Source organism: Magnolia sinica, chromosome 3 (assembly GCF_029962835.1).
Source record: "Magnolia sinica isolate HGM2019 chromosome 3, MsV1, whole genome shotgun sequence".
Classification (NCBI taxonomy): Eukaryota; Viridiplantae; Streptophyta; class Magnoliopsida; order Magnoliales; family Magnoliaceae; genus Magnolia; species Magnolia sinica.
In genome coordinates this window covers 102,629,340-102,643,656 of record NC_080575.1, presented here as the reverse complement: position 1 = coordinate 102,643,656, position 14,317 = coordinate 102,629,340, and the positions used below count along the sequence as shown (strand labels likewise).

At 39.6% G+C, this 14,317-nt stretch overlaps 1 protein-coding gene and 1 non-coding gene across 2 annotated transcripts in view; one reads left to right on the top strand and one right to left on the bottom strand.

The window, feature by feature from the left end:
• Positions 1-8,887: 8,887 nt before the first annotated feature.
• On the top strand, positions 8,888-8,972 carry TRNAM-CAU (transfer RNA methionine (anticodon CAU)). Its single transcript is given in 2 exon segments — positions 8,888-8,925; positions 8,937-8,972. It is a non-coding gene; the product is annotated as a tRNA-Met (tRNA).
• Positions 8,973-10,595: 1,623 nt separating this feature from the next.
• Positions 10,596-14,317, bottom strand: part of LOC131240471 (imidazole glycerol phosphate synthase hisHF, chloroplastic) — a 34,785-nt gene continuing 31,063 nt past the window's right edge. Inside the window, exons 18-19 of the mRNA XM_058238721.1 lie at positions 13,243-13,409; positions 10,596-10,914 (exon numbers count right to left, since the gene is read on the bottom strand). Of these exons, the coding sequence (XP_058094704.1) occupies positions 10,855-10,914; positions 13,243-13,409 (227 nt within the window). The 3' untranslated portion in view covers positions 10,596-10,854. The remainder of the gene's footprint in view (positions 10,915-13,242; positions 13,410-14,317) is intronic.

Here is a 14,317-nt window from a genome sequence, read left to right as displayed (position 1 = left end):
TATGACCATTGGCCCACCTTGATGTATATGTTGTATATCCACGCCGTCTGTCAATCTTTCCTGCTCATTTTAGGCCATGGCCCCAATAAATAAAGCTGACGCAAATATTAAATGGATCACCCCATCCCTATTGTGTGGTTCACTTGAGATTTCGATCAGCTTTATTTTTTTGACTAAAGACTGATAAATGACTTGGATATCTAATACATACATCATGGTAGGGCCCACGGTCAGGAAACACCTACTAACGTGTTATTTGGGTTGCAATTAATCCACTCTTGACGGCAGCATGGTTGGAGGAAGCTGCCTCGGGAATAATCAGCCTAGCTAAAGGCTCCGTGGGACCCACTATGATATATACGTTTTATTTATACTGTCCATTAATTTTTTTCACATAACTTTAAGAAATGAGCTTAAAAGTTAGGAAAATCTAAAGCTTAAGCAGACCACACCACTGGAAGTATAGCAATGATAATGACATCCACCATTGATACCTTCATAGGGCCACCGTGATGCTTATTTTATTTGCCATCCAATCTATTTATAAGGTCACATGGACCTGGATGAAAGAAAAATACAAATATCAACTTGATCCAAAATTTCTGCAGCTCCCAAGAAATTTTCAAAGGTAGCAGGCATTCAATCGGCTGCGTGCCATGTGGTCTACTTGGGCCTTCGATTTTTCTCATTTTTCTGCTCGCATGCTAAAATGATGATTTGATAGAATAAAAGAACAGCTTGGATAAAACCTATACATCAAGGTGGGCCCCACAGATCCGTGCCTAAATGGATCATGGTCCAGGCGAGGGAGAGACGCAGTCGACTTTCGCTTGTAGGAAAGAAAATATTGGATGTAATTTATTATTATTATTATTTTATTTTTATTTTGCTGGACACAGTAGCCATGTTTGGCCTTTGAATCGTAGCCGCCCACAACTGCACGCCTTCTTAAAATCTTTAACCGTATGACTTCTCTCTCCATTCTTCAAACATTAAAGTGAACGTGACGCATGACGATATTAAATTAAATAATACTCTGCAAAGCATGGCATTTGATACACAGGCATGCGTATATTTTGCATCTGGCATGCATAATTATTGCTTAGTTAAACTTAAAATAAAGCAACCAAGTTAGTGCTAAGTTAAACTGGATCTTTGCTCTTGCTCGGGTGGTAGTCTCTCGGGAGTTTCAACACCCAGTCAAGGGTTTGAGTATCCATAGGTGGCGAAAGCCACTGCGGTGTGAGTGTGTGTGCGTAAAGAAAATAAAAAAGGTTAAACTCCCAAAATTCTGTTGGTTGAATAACTAACCTTACATGAACGTGTGTTTGTTGAAGAACTATTAGATATTGTTCATTCCTAACTGTCCGATTAATTTCCACCTATCAATTTGTAAAATGAACAGATGAGAAAGCCATTAGCACTGTACAGAGCATGTTGAATGGTAAGCAAGCACTTATAAATCACTTAAAAATTGCATGCGTCACATATATTTAATTCAAATTTAAAACCATTCAAATTATTTATATTAATTTACATGTATCGTGAACAAAAGCTAAGGTTATTTGATTATCTTGCTACCAATATTTACAGATATCCTGGTGCAACCACATGGATCAATGAAATTCCGTCTCATATTAATACTATATATGAATGAGGTATGAAATCTAACTTTCATCTCGAGAATATCTCCCACCTTATATTTACAAGTGACACGTCACTTGCCAAAACTTTTATGGCTTTAGAACCGTATGTACATATGCAAATATAACATCATGCGGAAAAATACAAAGTTGCGCGCTTGAAAACCTTACAAAGACCCACTCAAATAGTAATATTGTAATATATATATATATATATATATATATATATATATATTGTGTAATAAATTATATATATATATATATATATATATATATATATTAGCTTGTTAGTACACCCTATTTTCAATTGACACTTCCTTGTTAGCCACCCCACTAGGGATCGATACCATGATCTCAGTGTTGAAACGAGGTATCTTTCACTCAGTCTACCGCTTGAGCCATGGATCAAGGTGTTTATAAAGGCCATCTCATATCATCCTGCTAAAATATAAAACCTTCGCAGAGACAATCGATACTTTCGCAGTTTGAAAAGTCAATCCTTTCCAAGAAAAAAAAAATTGTGCTAAATTAGTCGTACGATCACTGTAACATTGGTAGCTGGATAGTCATGTCAACTTTTATAGATCCAATCATACAACTGATTTAGCGCCTAGAGTCACAAGCGTCCAGTCAAACTCAAATCAAATCTAACATTAACATATCAAACTCTATCTTAATCATACACATGCCATTGTGTGGCACATGTTTGATTGAATAACAATAACTAAATTAGTAATAGTCATTTATTAGACAATTGGAATTTAAGAAATATTTTAATGATTTTTATTTTTAATAAGTATCACAATTATGAGGTTAGGATTGCAAAAACCATATAGTTTCTTGCAAGTAACTTTGGAGACCGTTTGTTATGCAATTTAACTGGTTTAATTTGAATGAATATATACCATGTGTACTTACTTTGAAATGCATGCGTGTCAAGCATCTTGCACAACTAGGGTTGAAAGTTGGGCGGGTTGAACCCGATCGACCCGTGACTAACCCGACATTGGGTTGAGCTTGGGCAAGATGTATCGAGTCCGAACTCAAGCTTAGGCTATACAAACACCGACCCGATAAATCTTGGGTCGGGCTCGGATTGAGGTCTTAGGTTGCCCAACACAACCCAACCCAATCCAACCCAAACCAAACCCGATTAATATATAAGTTACTTATAAATTATAATTGATTGTGGATCGTATGTGTTGAAGACATAGGAAATTCCGATGTTATCGTGTCTCATTGGTCCACATCATTTTCGATGACTAAGCTAACAAGAAATGTTGGATTTCTCTCTCCCAAATAGATTGTGTGCTACACAACATGACTTAGAAATGTTGGATTTCTCTCTCCCAAATAGATTGTGTGCTACACAACATGACTTTTAAATGAATAGTTGTCCTATATTTTAGCTTGTTTGTTTAGAATAAATGAAGTTTGTACGATAAATAAAAAAAAATATATAATTAATAAAATCATAAATATAAAAAATAAGATGTGTATTAAAATATAAAAACTAATGTAATCATTAAAATATTAGCATGTATCCACTTGACCAACCCGACTGAACCCGCTTGGGTTGGTTAGGGTTTAGGTACAAGAATCTTGGGTTGGGCTAGGGTTGAGCACCGACCGGTCCCAACCTGCCGGACTTTCAGCCCTATGCACAACCGGAGTATCAAATAATTCCCCAGTCAAATCAGCATAACTTTCTCTTTGTGACTGTTGAAATAATTGCATGCATGCCACGTGTAGATTTGCTAAAAGTGATTTCTGGATGCGTGAGCACCATCTGCAACACTGCCCGAGTAGCGAAACTTCTTTAAACAAGTAGTGCGACGGTGGCGTTAACCATTGACTCTTTGTTTTTTTGTTTGTTTTTTTACGTCGACGTGGGTTTAGCATCATCACATGTTATTTCCATCCCAAATGCAAGTTGCTCTCTATTTCACGCGTGGAGAAGAGCCACACGCGTGAAAGATCGAACCGGCCCGACAGTCGAGCGTAACCAATTTCGAGCTCGGAAGTGGACTGCGTACTTAGTAACCGAGTACACCAACATGGGGTTACACCCAGATCCATAGCTCAATTGGCAGAGTGGAGATACCTCGTTTTAACACTTGAGGTCTTGGGGACGCGGATTTCCTGCGAAAGCCTTTCGCAGGAAGTTCCTGCGCTGGAAACCTGGTTGGGGCTCAACTTGATGTTTTTGAGAAATCCACCCCGGTCATCCGTTTTCTGAGATATTTTTAGAATAATAAGACAAAAATGAGCTGTATCCAATACTCAAGTGGACCTAAAATGTGAGTATTGAACGTATATAGTTGAAATATTCGTTGGCCAAAGAAGTTTTGAATCAGGCTAATACTTATGTTTTCAGTTCATCCAAGTAGGAATGACGTTATTAATGGTATGGATGTCATGTAAACATCACTTTCTACCCCAGAAAGTTTTCAATGGTAGGAATTTTCCTACCCACCTTTTACTCTAGTCCGGCCCACTTGAGTCTTGGATCCTTCTCACTTTTGGTCTCAAGTCATAAAATCAGCTCAGAAAACGGATGAACGGGGTGGATTTCTCAAAAACATCAAGTTGGCCCCCACCCAGGTTTCCAGCGCAGGAACTTCCTGCGAAAAGCTTTCGCAGGAAATCCGCGTCCAGGTCTTGGTATCGATCCCTAGCGGGAGTGGCTAACATGGAGTGTGTACTGACATGGGTGTGCACTAACAAGCTAATAAAAAAAAACCTGAGTACACTATGAAGTATACTCTGTGTGGTCCACCGTCATTTATATATTTTATCCACTCCGTCCGTCCGTATTATCAGATAATTTTAGGGCTTGAGACCAAAAATGAAGAATATCCAAAGGTTAATTGCACCACACCACATGAAAAAGTATGAATTGAACTTCTAGCATTGAAAATTTCTTGGATACGACAAAAGTTTTGGGTGATCTTATTTTTTGTTTTCCCTTAATCTATGTATTGGTAATCTTATGAACAGGTTGGATAAAGAATAAACATTACAGTGGGTCCTTGGAATGTTTCAACAGTGGAAATCACTATTCCCACTGTTTTTTGTGTTATAGGCTACCGAAACTTTTGATATGCTTTAATTTTGGGCTGAACTTCTAAAATAATATGGGAAAACGGATGAAGGGTGTAGATAAATCATGTACATTCATGGTAGGCCAAAGTTTACTCAATGCGATAAAAGCGGACTGAGCATCCCGGTACGCAATCCGATTTCGTCTGCTTTGTCTAGGAAGCAGATTGCCTACTTACATCGTCAGTAGCTACCGGCTACTGGACGGTGCTCTGTGGGCTCCACCATGACATATGTCTTTTATCTCCTTCGTCCATCCACTTTTTCAGGTCATTTTGGGACATGAGACCAAAATTAAAGTAGGTCAAAATTTTATGTGGGACACATCAAAGGAAACAGCGGTGATTGAGTGCTCACCGTTAACAAATTTTTAGGGGTCACAAAAGTTTCGTATGAAGCTGATATTTGTGGTTTCCCTTCATCCTGGTGGGTGTGACATAATCAACAGGTTGAATGGGAAATGAGCATTACAATGGGCATTAGGAATTTTTTAATGGTGAGCGTTCAATCACCACCGTTTTCGGGTAGTGTGGTCCACTTGAGATTTGAATCTTCCTTGTTTTTGGGAACTTATATTAAAATGATCTTAAAAAATAAATGGACAGTGTGGATAAAATACATATATTATGGTGGAGCCCACGGATCACTGTCCATTAGCCACCGGAATGTTTTTTTGCCATCGAACCTGTTGAGAAGGTCACAAAGACATGAATGAAGGTACCCTACAAATATCAGTTTAATCCAAAACTTTTGTAACCCACGAGAAGTTTTTAACGGTCACTCACCAATGATTCATGTGGCGTGGTCCACATAGATAATTGGATCTGTTTCATTTTTAGTCATATGCACTAAAATAATATCTGTAAAAAAAAATAATAATAATAATAATAAAATAATAAAAATAAAAAATTGGATGGATGGCGTGTATACAGAATAAATACATCAATGTGGGCCCAAATTGAGGATCGCGCCAAATCCACTCCCGAAGAAGATGGCTAGATGCGGACAGAGAAAACAGATACGATAAAATGCCCTCGTGTAGAGAGAGGCGGCTTCGGTGGATCCCAGCAGTGGGGCCCACTGTTATGTATGTGTTTTACATTCAGACAGTCCACTCGTTTTTCCATATCATTTTGTGGCATATCATCCCAAAAAATGAAGCAGATCCAAATCTAATGTGGACCACATCATAAGAAACTGTGGCAATTGACCATTAAAAACTTTATATGGGCCACATTGGTTCCGGATGAAGCTGATATTTATTTTTTTCTCTTCATCCAGGTTTGTGACCTTTTCAATGGGTTGGATGGCCCTAAGAAGGTTTTAATGGTGGGGCTTTCAATAGGTACTGTTTCCTATAGTATGGTCCAACTGCGATTTGGATCTGCTTCATTTTTGGATTACCATTGGGTTACCATATGGATTTCAAGGTTTTTGAGTGGATGTCGGTTGCTTTCTACGGTGTGGCCTACCTAATGAATGAATGGACCTGATTTTTGGGGCATGTCATTATGATGATGGGACACTTGATTCACGGGATGAGTGGAAAACATACAACAGGTGGACCACGGATACAGTCGAATAACGTTTAATAAGAGTTGAATAGACGCGCGCGTGTAAAAAGCTTTTACAGAGAGGGTCCGGCCACTTTACGGCCGTTCGGCGTAAATTTCATGCCGACGCGGATTTTCCGATAGAGGCTTTCGCAGAAAGTTCCTGCGCAAGGATGCAGGGTGGGGCACATGTGATGTTTGTGAGAAATCTACTCTGTCCATACGTTTTTCGAGCTTTGCTAACAAAATAAAAAAGAGATGGATCCAAAACTCAAGTCGGTAACGGGAAAGAAATTTCTACCGTTGAAAGCTTCCTAAGCTCCGCATTGATATTTTTATGCCATCCTGCTCCGGTGGTAGACTCTCAGGAGTTTCAACACCTGGTAAAGGGTTCTAGTACCCATAGGCCACAAGCGTGAGTGTGTTGGGGTGTGCTTACGTGCGTTAAAAAATAATTAAACAAAATAAAAAGCCATCCAAAACCTTTATAAGGTTAATAACACATGGATGAAGTGAAAACACACAAAAAAAAAAAAAAAAAAAAAGTGGCCAAAAGATTGTTTCAATGTTGCTCGCCGAATGCCCCTGTTTCCTCTCGTGTGGCACGCTTGAGTTTTGGATCTACCTTATTTTTAGTCTCATGTCCTAAAATGATTTCAAAAAAACGGATGGACGGGGTGGATTTCTCACAAACATCGCAGTGGGCCCCACCTAGCATCCTTGCGCATGAACTTCCGAAAAGGCTTCGACAGGAAATCCGCGTCTATTGCATGCGAGTACTGCTTTACCGTAGAGTAGACGACATGGACGGTGCCGACTATCTGACGGTCTCAGCAGGTGGGGCCCACTGGGCCTTCCTGAGTCGCGACAGAGGCAAAGCGAAGTTGATGTAGATTTATCGGAGGAGCCTCATCCTCTTAACATGTCTCACGCGCGTGTACGATCTGGGCCATTCATCAAGTAAGTATGCACCACGTATCACATATTGCACGGGCCTCAAAATCAGATCGGTCCATTAATCACGTGGGGACACCTATATGAGAAAAGTGGATAGTTAGAAAAAAAAACCAACGGTCCATATTCAAGTGAATGGTAAGAAAAATGTACGCCGATTGTGTAGGGCGCGGATTGGGCGATCAGGACCTGGCTAGAGACGGACGGTCATGTCAGGAGCTCTGTGGGGCCCACCGTTCATCTAATTTGACAGATCATGTCAGGGCATTAGCCAGAAATGAGGCAACCGGTGGTTGGTACCCCTGACTGTGGGGCTCACACAGTAATCCTAAATATGAAGCTGACTCAAATCTTAAGTGGACCACACTATAAGAAACAGTCGTGATTGAATCCTCACCATTAAAAACTTCTTGAATTCCACCGGATTGTTTATTGTCCATCCAACCGGTTAATAAGATTACAAAAACTTAGACGAAAAGACCACATAAAAAACATCTTGACTCGAGCTTCTGTGGCCCACAAAAAGTTTTTAATGGCAATTACCACTATTTCCTATACAATGGTGCATTTGTGATTTGAATTTGCTTTAATTTCTTTATCATATCCTAAAATGAGCTTTCAGTAAGGATGGAAGGCATGAATGTGGTCACATATATGACAGTGGGCCCAACAGTTAGGGATCTCAGTAAGGGGTCCCATGAGGTGGATCCGAGGATCCACAAGAGCGGCACCCGCAAATTGAAGACTCAAGAGGGCCACATCACATGAAGTAGTGGGAATTTAAAGGTTACTGTTGAAAACTTTTTTTCTGGCACAGTTCTATAAAGTGAACTAATGAATAGGTTGGTGGCAAATAATCATCGCCGTGGGTAGTAGAAAGTTTTCAATAGTAAGAGTTCAATTCTAATTGTTTCCTCTTATCTGCCTCTTTTTGGAGTTAATGCCCTAAAGTTATTTATCAAAATATATGGATATGTAGATAAAACATATAGATGACTATGGGCCCCACTGAACTCCTGAAATGACTGTCCATCTTTAGGATTTGAAAGTTTTGGATTAAGGTGATGCTTGTGTTATCTCTTCATCTAGGTTTGTGTAACTTTACAAGTTGGATGGCAAATAATCCTTACAGGAGGCCTTGGTTTTTAATAGTGGACATTCAATCAATACTGTTTTTCTATGATGTGGTTTACTTGTGATTTAGATCTGCCTCATTTCTGGGTTCATGCCCTAAAATAAGATGGCAAAAATGAATGTACGACGGGTTGAAACACATACATCATGGTAGGGTACAGAGCTTTGACACCAGCCAGCTGGTGCGTCCTATCCCGCTGGGAGCCGATTAGGTGAGACCCCGGCCTCACCTAGGACTGCATCCCTTACCATGGGGCCCACCTTGATATATTTATTCTTTATCCATGGTCATGTTTTTCTGTTCACAATGCATTATCACCGTTGCTTCCCGTGGTGTGGCCCACTTGGGCCTTGGATTTGCTTCCTTTAATAAGCCTTAAAATGGACAACCTCTGCCACACTCGGCGTCCAAACGGATCATCCATCTATGTTGTGAAAATAACTTTTGGGAGCCTGACAATTCAAAGGTATTTAGTTTTATTTCCTCTTAAAGCAACACAAGGGGTGGTGGCGCAGTTGGCTAGCGCGTAGGTCTCATAGCTTAAGAGTAATCCTGAGGTCGAGAGTTCGAGCCTCTCTCACCCCATATACTTTTTTTTATCGATGGTCGACCACCGTGCACATGGCCATGCACCTCGAATACCCCTCCGTCCATTTGCTTCCTATAAGCATATTCATAATTTTTATTTGTCATCCAACTCATTATAAGGTCAAACAGATCTAGATTAAGAGAAAATATAAATATTAGCTTGATCCAAAACTTGTGGCATACAAAAACTTTTAATGGTCAATTCACCGCTTTTACAGTAGTGTAGTCCACCCGAGGTTTGGATCTTCTTAAGTTTTGGCACAGCGTCCTTAAATAAGCTGAAAGAGCGAATGGGCAGCGTGGATATGAAAGAAGTTCATCAACCTGGGCCTACATGGCAAGGGTAGCACCCATGAGCTCGTACGGTTTCCCATTTCACCTTTCCCTTTAGGGCTGCTTGGGAGCTTGGATTTGGTTCCCATTTCACCTCTCCCTTTAGGGCCGCTTGGGAGCTTGGATTTGGATTGCATTTGAATTGAAATCACAGTTACATTAGAATCAAGGTGATTTCGAATCTTTATTTGTGTGGTTGAAATGCACTGGAATCCAAATCTTTTCTATGACAGCCTGTATTTGGAGGTCATTGTAGTTCTTTAGTATAGGCTTACATTTGATTACCTACATCAGCTTTCATGATCCAAATTTGTATATATGTGTCATATTTGATAGGATTATTGTAATGAGCCCCCATTAAAATATATACTTTGGCCAAAAAAAAAAGAGAGAGAAAATTTCAAGTCTTGGGTGAGCCACAAATGCAAGGATCACCAATAGGCAGCTCTTTTATGCTTTTTAACCATCCATTTAGATGTCTAACATTTGGATGGTTCATATCATTCTATTGATGTGTTTTTAGTGTTGCAATCTACGAGTACATTGTTTTATTATGCGTATTATTAGCATGCCATGAATTAGTAGCCGAGAGACATTGCCCTGTAAAAGAAGGCAAAAAAGGAGTTTCCTCTGGATCATGCAGATTTTAAAACACACCGAAAAGAATGATTTAAAATACTTCCAATTCCATTTACCTCCAAATCCAAGGCTACCAAACACAAAAATCAGCTACTTGGATTTGAAATACATCAATTTACCACCACATTCGAGGTGGTAAACGGGTGTTATTTTCACCAAGTGGAGTAATCACCAACCAGCTACTTGGATTTGAAATACATCAATTTACCACCAGATTCAAGGTGGTAAACGGGTGTTATTTTCACCAAGTGGAGTAATCACCAACCGTGGACAGGGCTGCATGGCACATGTACCAATGTAGCATATGTACAAAATCCATACCATTCATTACGTGGGAGGGACCGAGATTCAGCTTAGTCCACTCACCGCAGAAATTTTGGACTGTTACTCAAATTTCTCCAGCCACCCATTTTGCTCATACTAGTGTAGACCACCAAATGAGTGGACCAGGGCAAGTGTCAGTGGAGAGCAACCTCACGAGGTGCTCCAATGAACAGCCCAGATCTCATACACGTGTATCATGAAGCCATGGAGCTGTATTTTGGTAATACAACAGCACAAAGTCATACTCTTATATTTTCCAAAAGAAAAGGGTGTTATGATCAATGAGGCAGGTGTAGATATCAATTTCCTTCAAATACCTCAAGCAACCTCAACAAACATAAATATCCAAACTAGAACCGTTACAGGATCCAAAAATGAGAAGAAAACGTATATGAACTGAAAAGTCCTGCCTCAAAAGCAACCTCCACAAACATAAATATCTAAACTATTAACTGTTACAGGATCCAAAAATGAGGAGAAACCATATATGAACTGGAAAGTCCTGCCTCACTGTCACAAAACTTCAAATGCCTACATCTCAAATGAGTTCTCTTGGTGATGATGATTCTGAGGCCTGAAACCATCACATTCTGACTTCTATCCCTTCTTTCAATAGATGCTCTTTCACAGATGAAATGGGAACCTGCCTCAACCACACAAGGAATTAGTTTTAGCAACAATGATAGTTGCTCAACCTTACTAGAGTACGAAAAAAGAAAACTCTCAGAGCCTGTTCAGATGAAGAAACCAAAGTGTCTAGGAAAAGAGATTGACAGGATGTGGGGACAGATATGCAAGTTCGGCTGACAGGTTGAGCTGGCAGATTGGGCCCCTCATGAAATTCTTTTTTATCCCGAGAAACTTTGTTCAAATGAAACCTTGCTACTGCCATGTCAGATGAGATCACTGACACCCATCGAGGAAGAATAATCAGTTTCAGCTGGATATAGCCAAACCACTCTAATTACCAAAGAGGTGGAAGGAACCTTTCAAATTTTGGGGAATACTCAAATAGTTTTTCCCTGTTATTGAGTAAAACATGCTGCATCTAAAGCTTTCGATCATTTTCAAGGGCATTTTTGTCATTTTGGCAAATTCATTACATTCTTATTGGTTCTGGAAAGTGGGCATGTCATTTTAAGATCAAAATGAGGCAAATTCAAACAAAAATATGTAGTTTTTGGTAGAAGAGAAATCGATACTCCCATCATCTAAGATTTTCGCATTTTATATACTAAGAAAAGATTCGTGTTATGAACATGACAGAACTGGTGTATATACTGGCCAATTTCCAACCTATCGGCCAGGTGCTTTGTGAATAAACGGCATAAATTGGATTGCTAGAATATGGTTATGTGCAGCTAGTATATATGGCAATAAGAGATTGCTAAGCCCACGTGTTCAGGGGCCCACCCATCCAGGCCCAAGCAGACATGATGATTGGCACACATGTCAAAGGTCCTGAATTTCTATCAGGTGGGCCACCCTGTTTAGATTTCTTGCGTAAAAATCAGGCCGCTTCACTCCTCAGGAGGACAACATGAACAAAAACAGATTGCTAAAACTCTTCTTTTTCTTTTTTTTCTAGCCATCCATTTGTTTTGAACAGAGTGTCCCACCTGAATGAAACATCCTTATTTTTAGGCCAGAATATGAAAACAGCGAAGCCAACCTGATGGAACACTTGGACCTTGTGTACATATGTTGTATTGGAATGTGTGCCTACACATTGATACCAGATGGGCAGAGCTCCACACCTGTGTAGCCTTATGATACGGACATCAGTGGTGCACCTTTTAGAGTGTATTAAAGGAGGAGGCGTCGACGACAGAGTACCAGAGCGGAGGAGTTGATGTGGATGGACGATGGATCCATCGGACCCACTTTCCGATACGCTACGAGTACAGGAGCAGCATGACCGCACCCCAACCAAAGATCCATGGGTTGGATTTTACACCCTACCACATGGGTATTTTAGTTTTAGATTTTTTTGTTCTTTTTCTTGTTTCAAGGGCTTTATTGCAACTTTCTTTATTTTTCGTCTTTTTATTATTTTTCTTGTTTCCAGGGGCTTTAGTGCACTTTTACTTTTTTCATAGCTTATATATACGTTGTGAAAAACCCTATTCTCATTATTATTGAATGAATAGAAATCCGTCTCCTTTCTTTCTTTTTATTCAAGAGATTAGGGTTTCAGGATGACCCTTGAGTGTTAAAGATTCCATCCCGATTTCAGGTTTCTTTCTTTTTAGATCTTCGAGGTATAGGAAAAGGTAAGAATCATCTTCCTTCTTTTCTTTTGATGACAAAAGGACCCGTACTTTCTTCATTTTGAACCCCTCGTCCTTCACCCCTTTCGTTCCTCTTTGGATACCTCCTTTCTAATTTGAACGGAAAAGAGGGATGGTTAGTTAGTAGGATCAGATCCAAACTTGACCGTGGACTGACTTATGCTAGATCTGGGATATCCTCATATCCCTAGGTCCTCCCTTTTTACTGTTTACGTGATCTTATGGTAAGGGGCATGATCCTGACAGAATAACTTCATCTTTGTGTTGAGATTCACCTAATTCCTTTGATTGGAAACAGTTAGTTAATTGGTATATTTATTTAAATATTTTTTAACCTAATTATATATGCATCTAAGGTTTGGTCATCACATGTCCCTGCATCACCTTAGCGAACATCCATAATCATTTTTGAAAAGGGTAGTGAGGGCTGTTGACGTCAGTCATAGCTAACAAATTGCATATATGAAGAACTCCCAAGGATGAACCAATATCATGAAGCCTACAGAAAATGCATTAATTTACTGCTAAATGCATGATAAAATGAAATGAACTTTGATCTTTCAGAAAAGAAACAAGATGTCGAGTATCATTATTCTAACGATATAAACATTCAAGTACATCTTAATCATTCGTTTAAAGATTATGGATAGAGTAGGATGTACATTTCCATCGAGAATTACCTCCTTCCGATGGAAGATGCCTGCAGCAAGGGCAGCAGAAGCGCTTGTTTTGTTAAAAACCTCAGAGAAGTGTTCAACTGCACCAGCACCACTGCTTGCAATTACAGGGATAGTCACTGCATCTGAAATCAGCTTGATCAGGTCGATATCAAAACCCTGTCCCTGACCTGCAGCAGCAAGCATTTCAGTGCTACAGAAACTCAGCTACTTCTGTGAAGAAAAAAGAAAGCTAAAAAGCAAAGAACTCGTGGTTTAAAATTAATAATAATAATAATGACTTCTTGCCATTAATTAAAAAAAACATGACGTCTCCTGGAACATGATCGAACAGCTCTAGCATTAGTGGCCAAAAAATCCCACCGAGGATAAGTTACATGCCTGTGCTCTGGAGCAGGGCTAAGTTTTTTGGTTAAGAAAACTGATTTCACAGCACTGTTGATTCTCTTGGGTTTTCTTTTATTATTATTATTATTATTATTATTATTAATGATGAAAGGAAGTCGGCTCATCCTTACTAAGTACCATGCACATACCTGGAGGCACATGTCTCAACACGTGCCATCCGCAAAACTCTAGTTGTTTGTCAGAAGAGCGCAGCATGGATACACACTGCCCCAAAAATAAGCCAGTCTGGGAACGTGTGGAAAAATAGATGGTTAAAGAAAGTGCAGCTAATAGTTCACTTTTAACAAACATGTGTGGCCCACCACATGAGTTAAACATCTAATTCTTTGACCAGGACATCTAGAAGATAGGGTCAGTGCAAAAAACATCTCAGCTCTCTTCGATCAAAAGGATGACCATTTTAGTAAGCAATAGGAGTGGAAACAAGGAATTATTTAAGATTGATGGCCAAGAAGTACCCGAGAACGACCATTACCGATATCTCAGGTCAATAATTCATGAGAGCGGAGATAATGAAAAAGATGTTGCTCATAGAATTATAAATGGGTTGATGAAGTGGAGATGTGCCTCGGGAGTTTTTTTGTGATCGCCACATACCAATCAAAACTGAAGGGAGAGTTTATAGGGTAGCTATAAGACCAGCCCTTAGTTGCAGGATCTTTCTAACTAG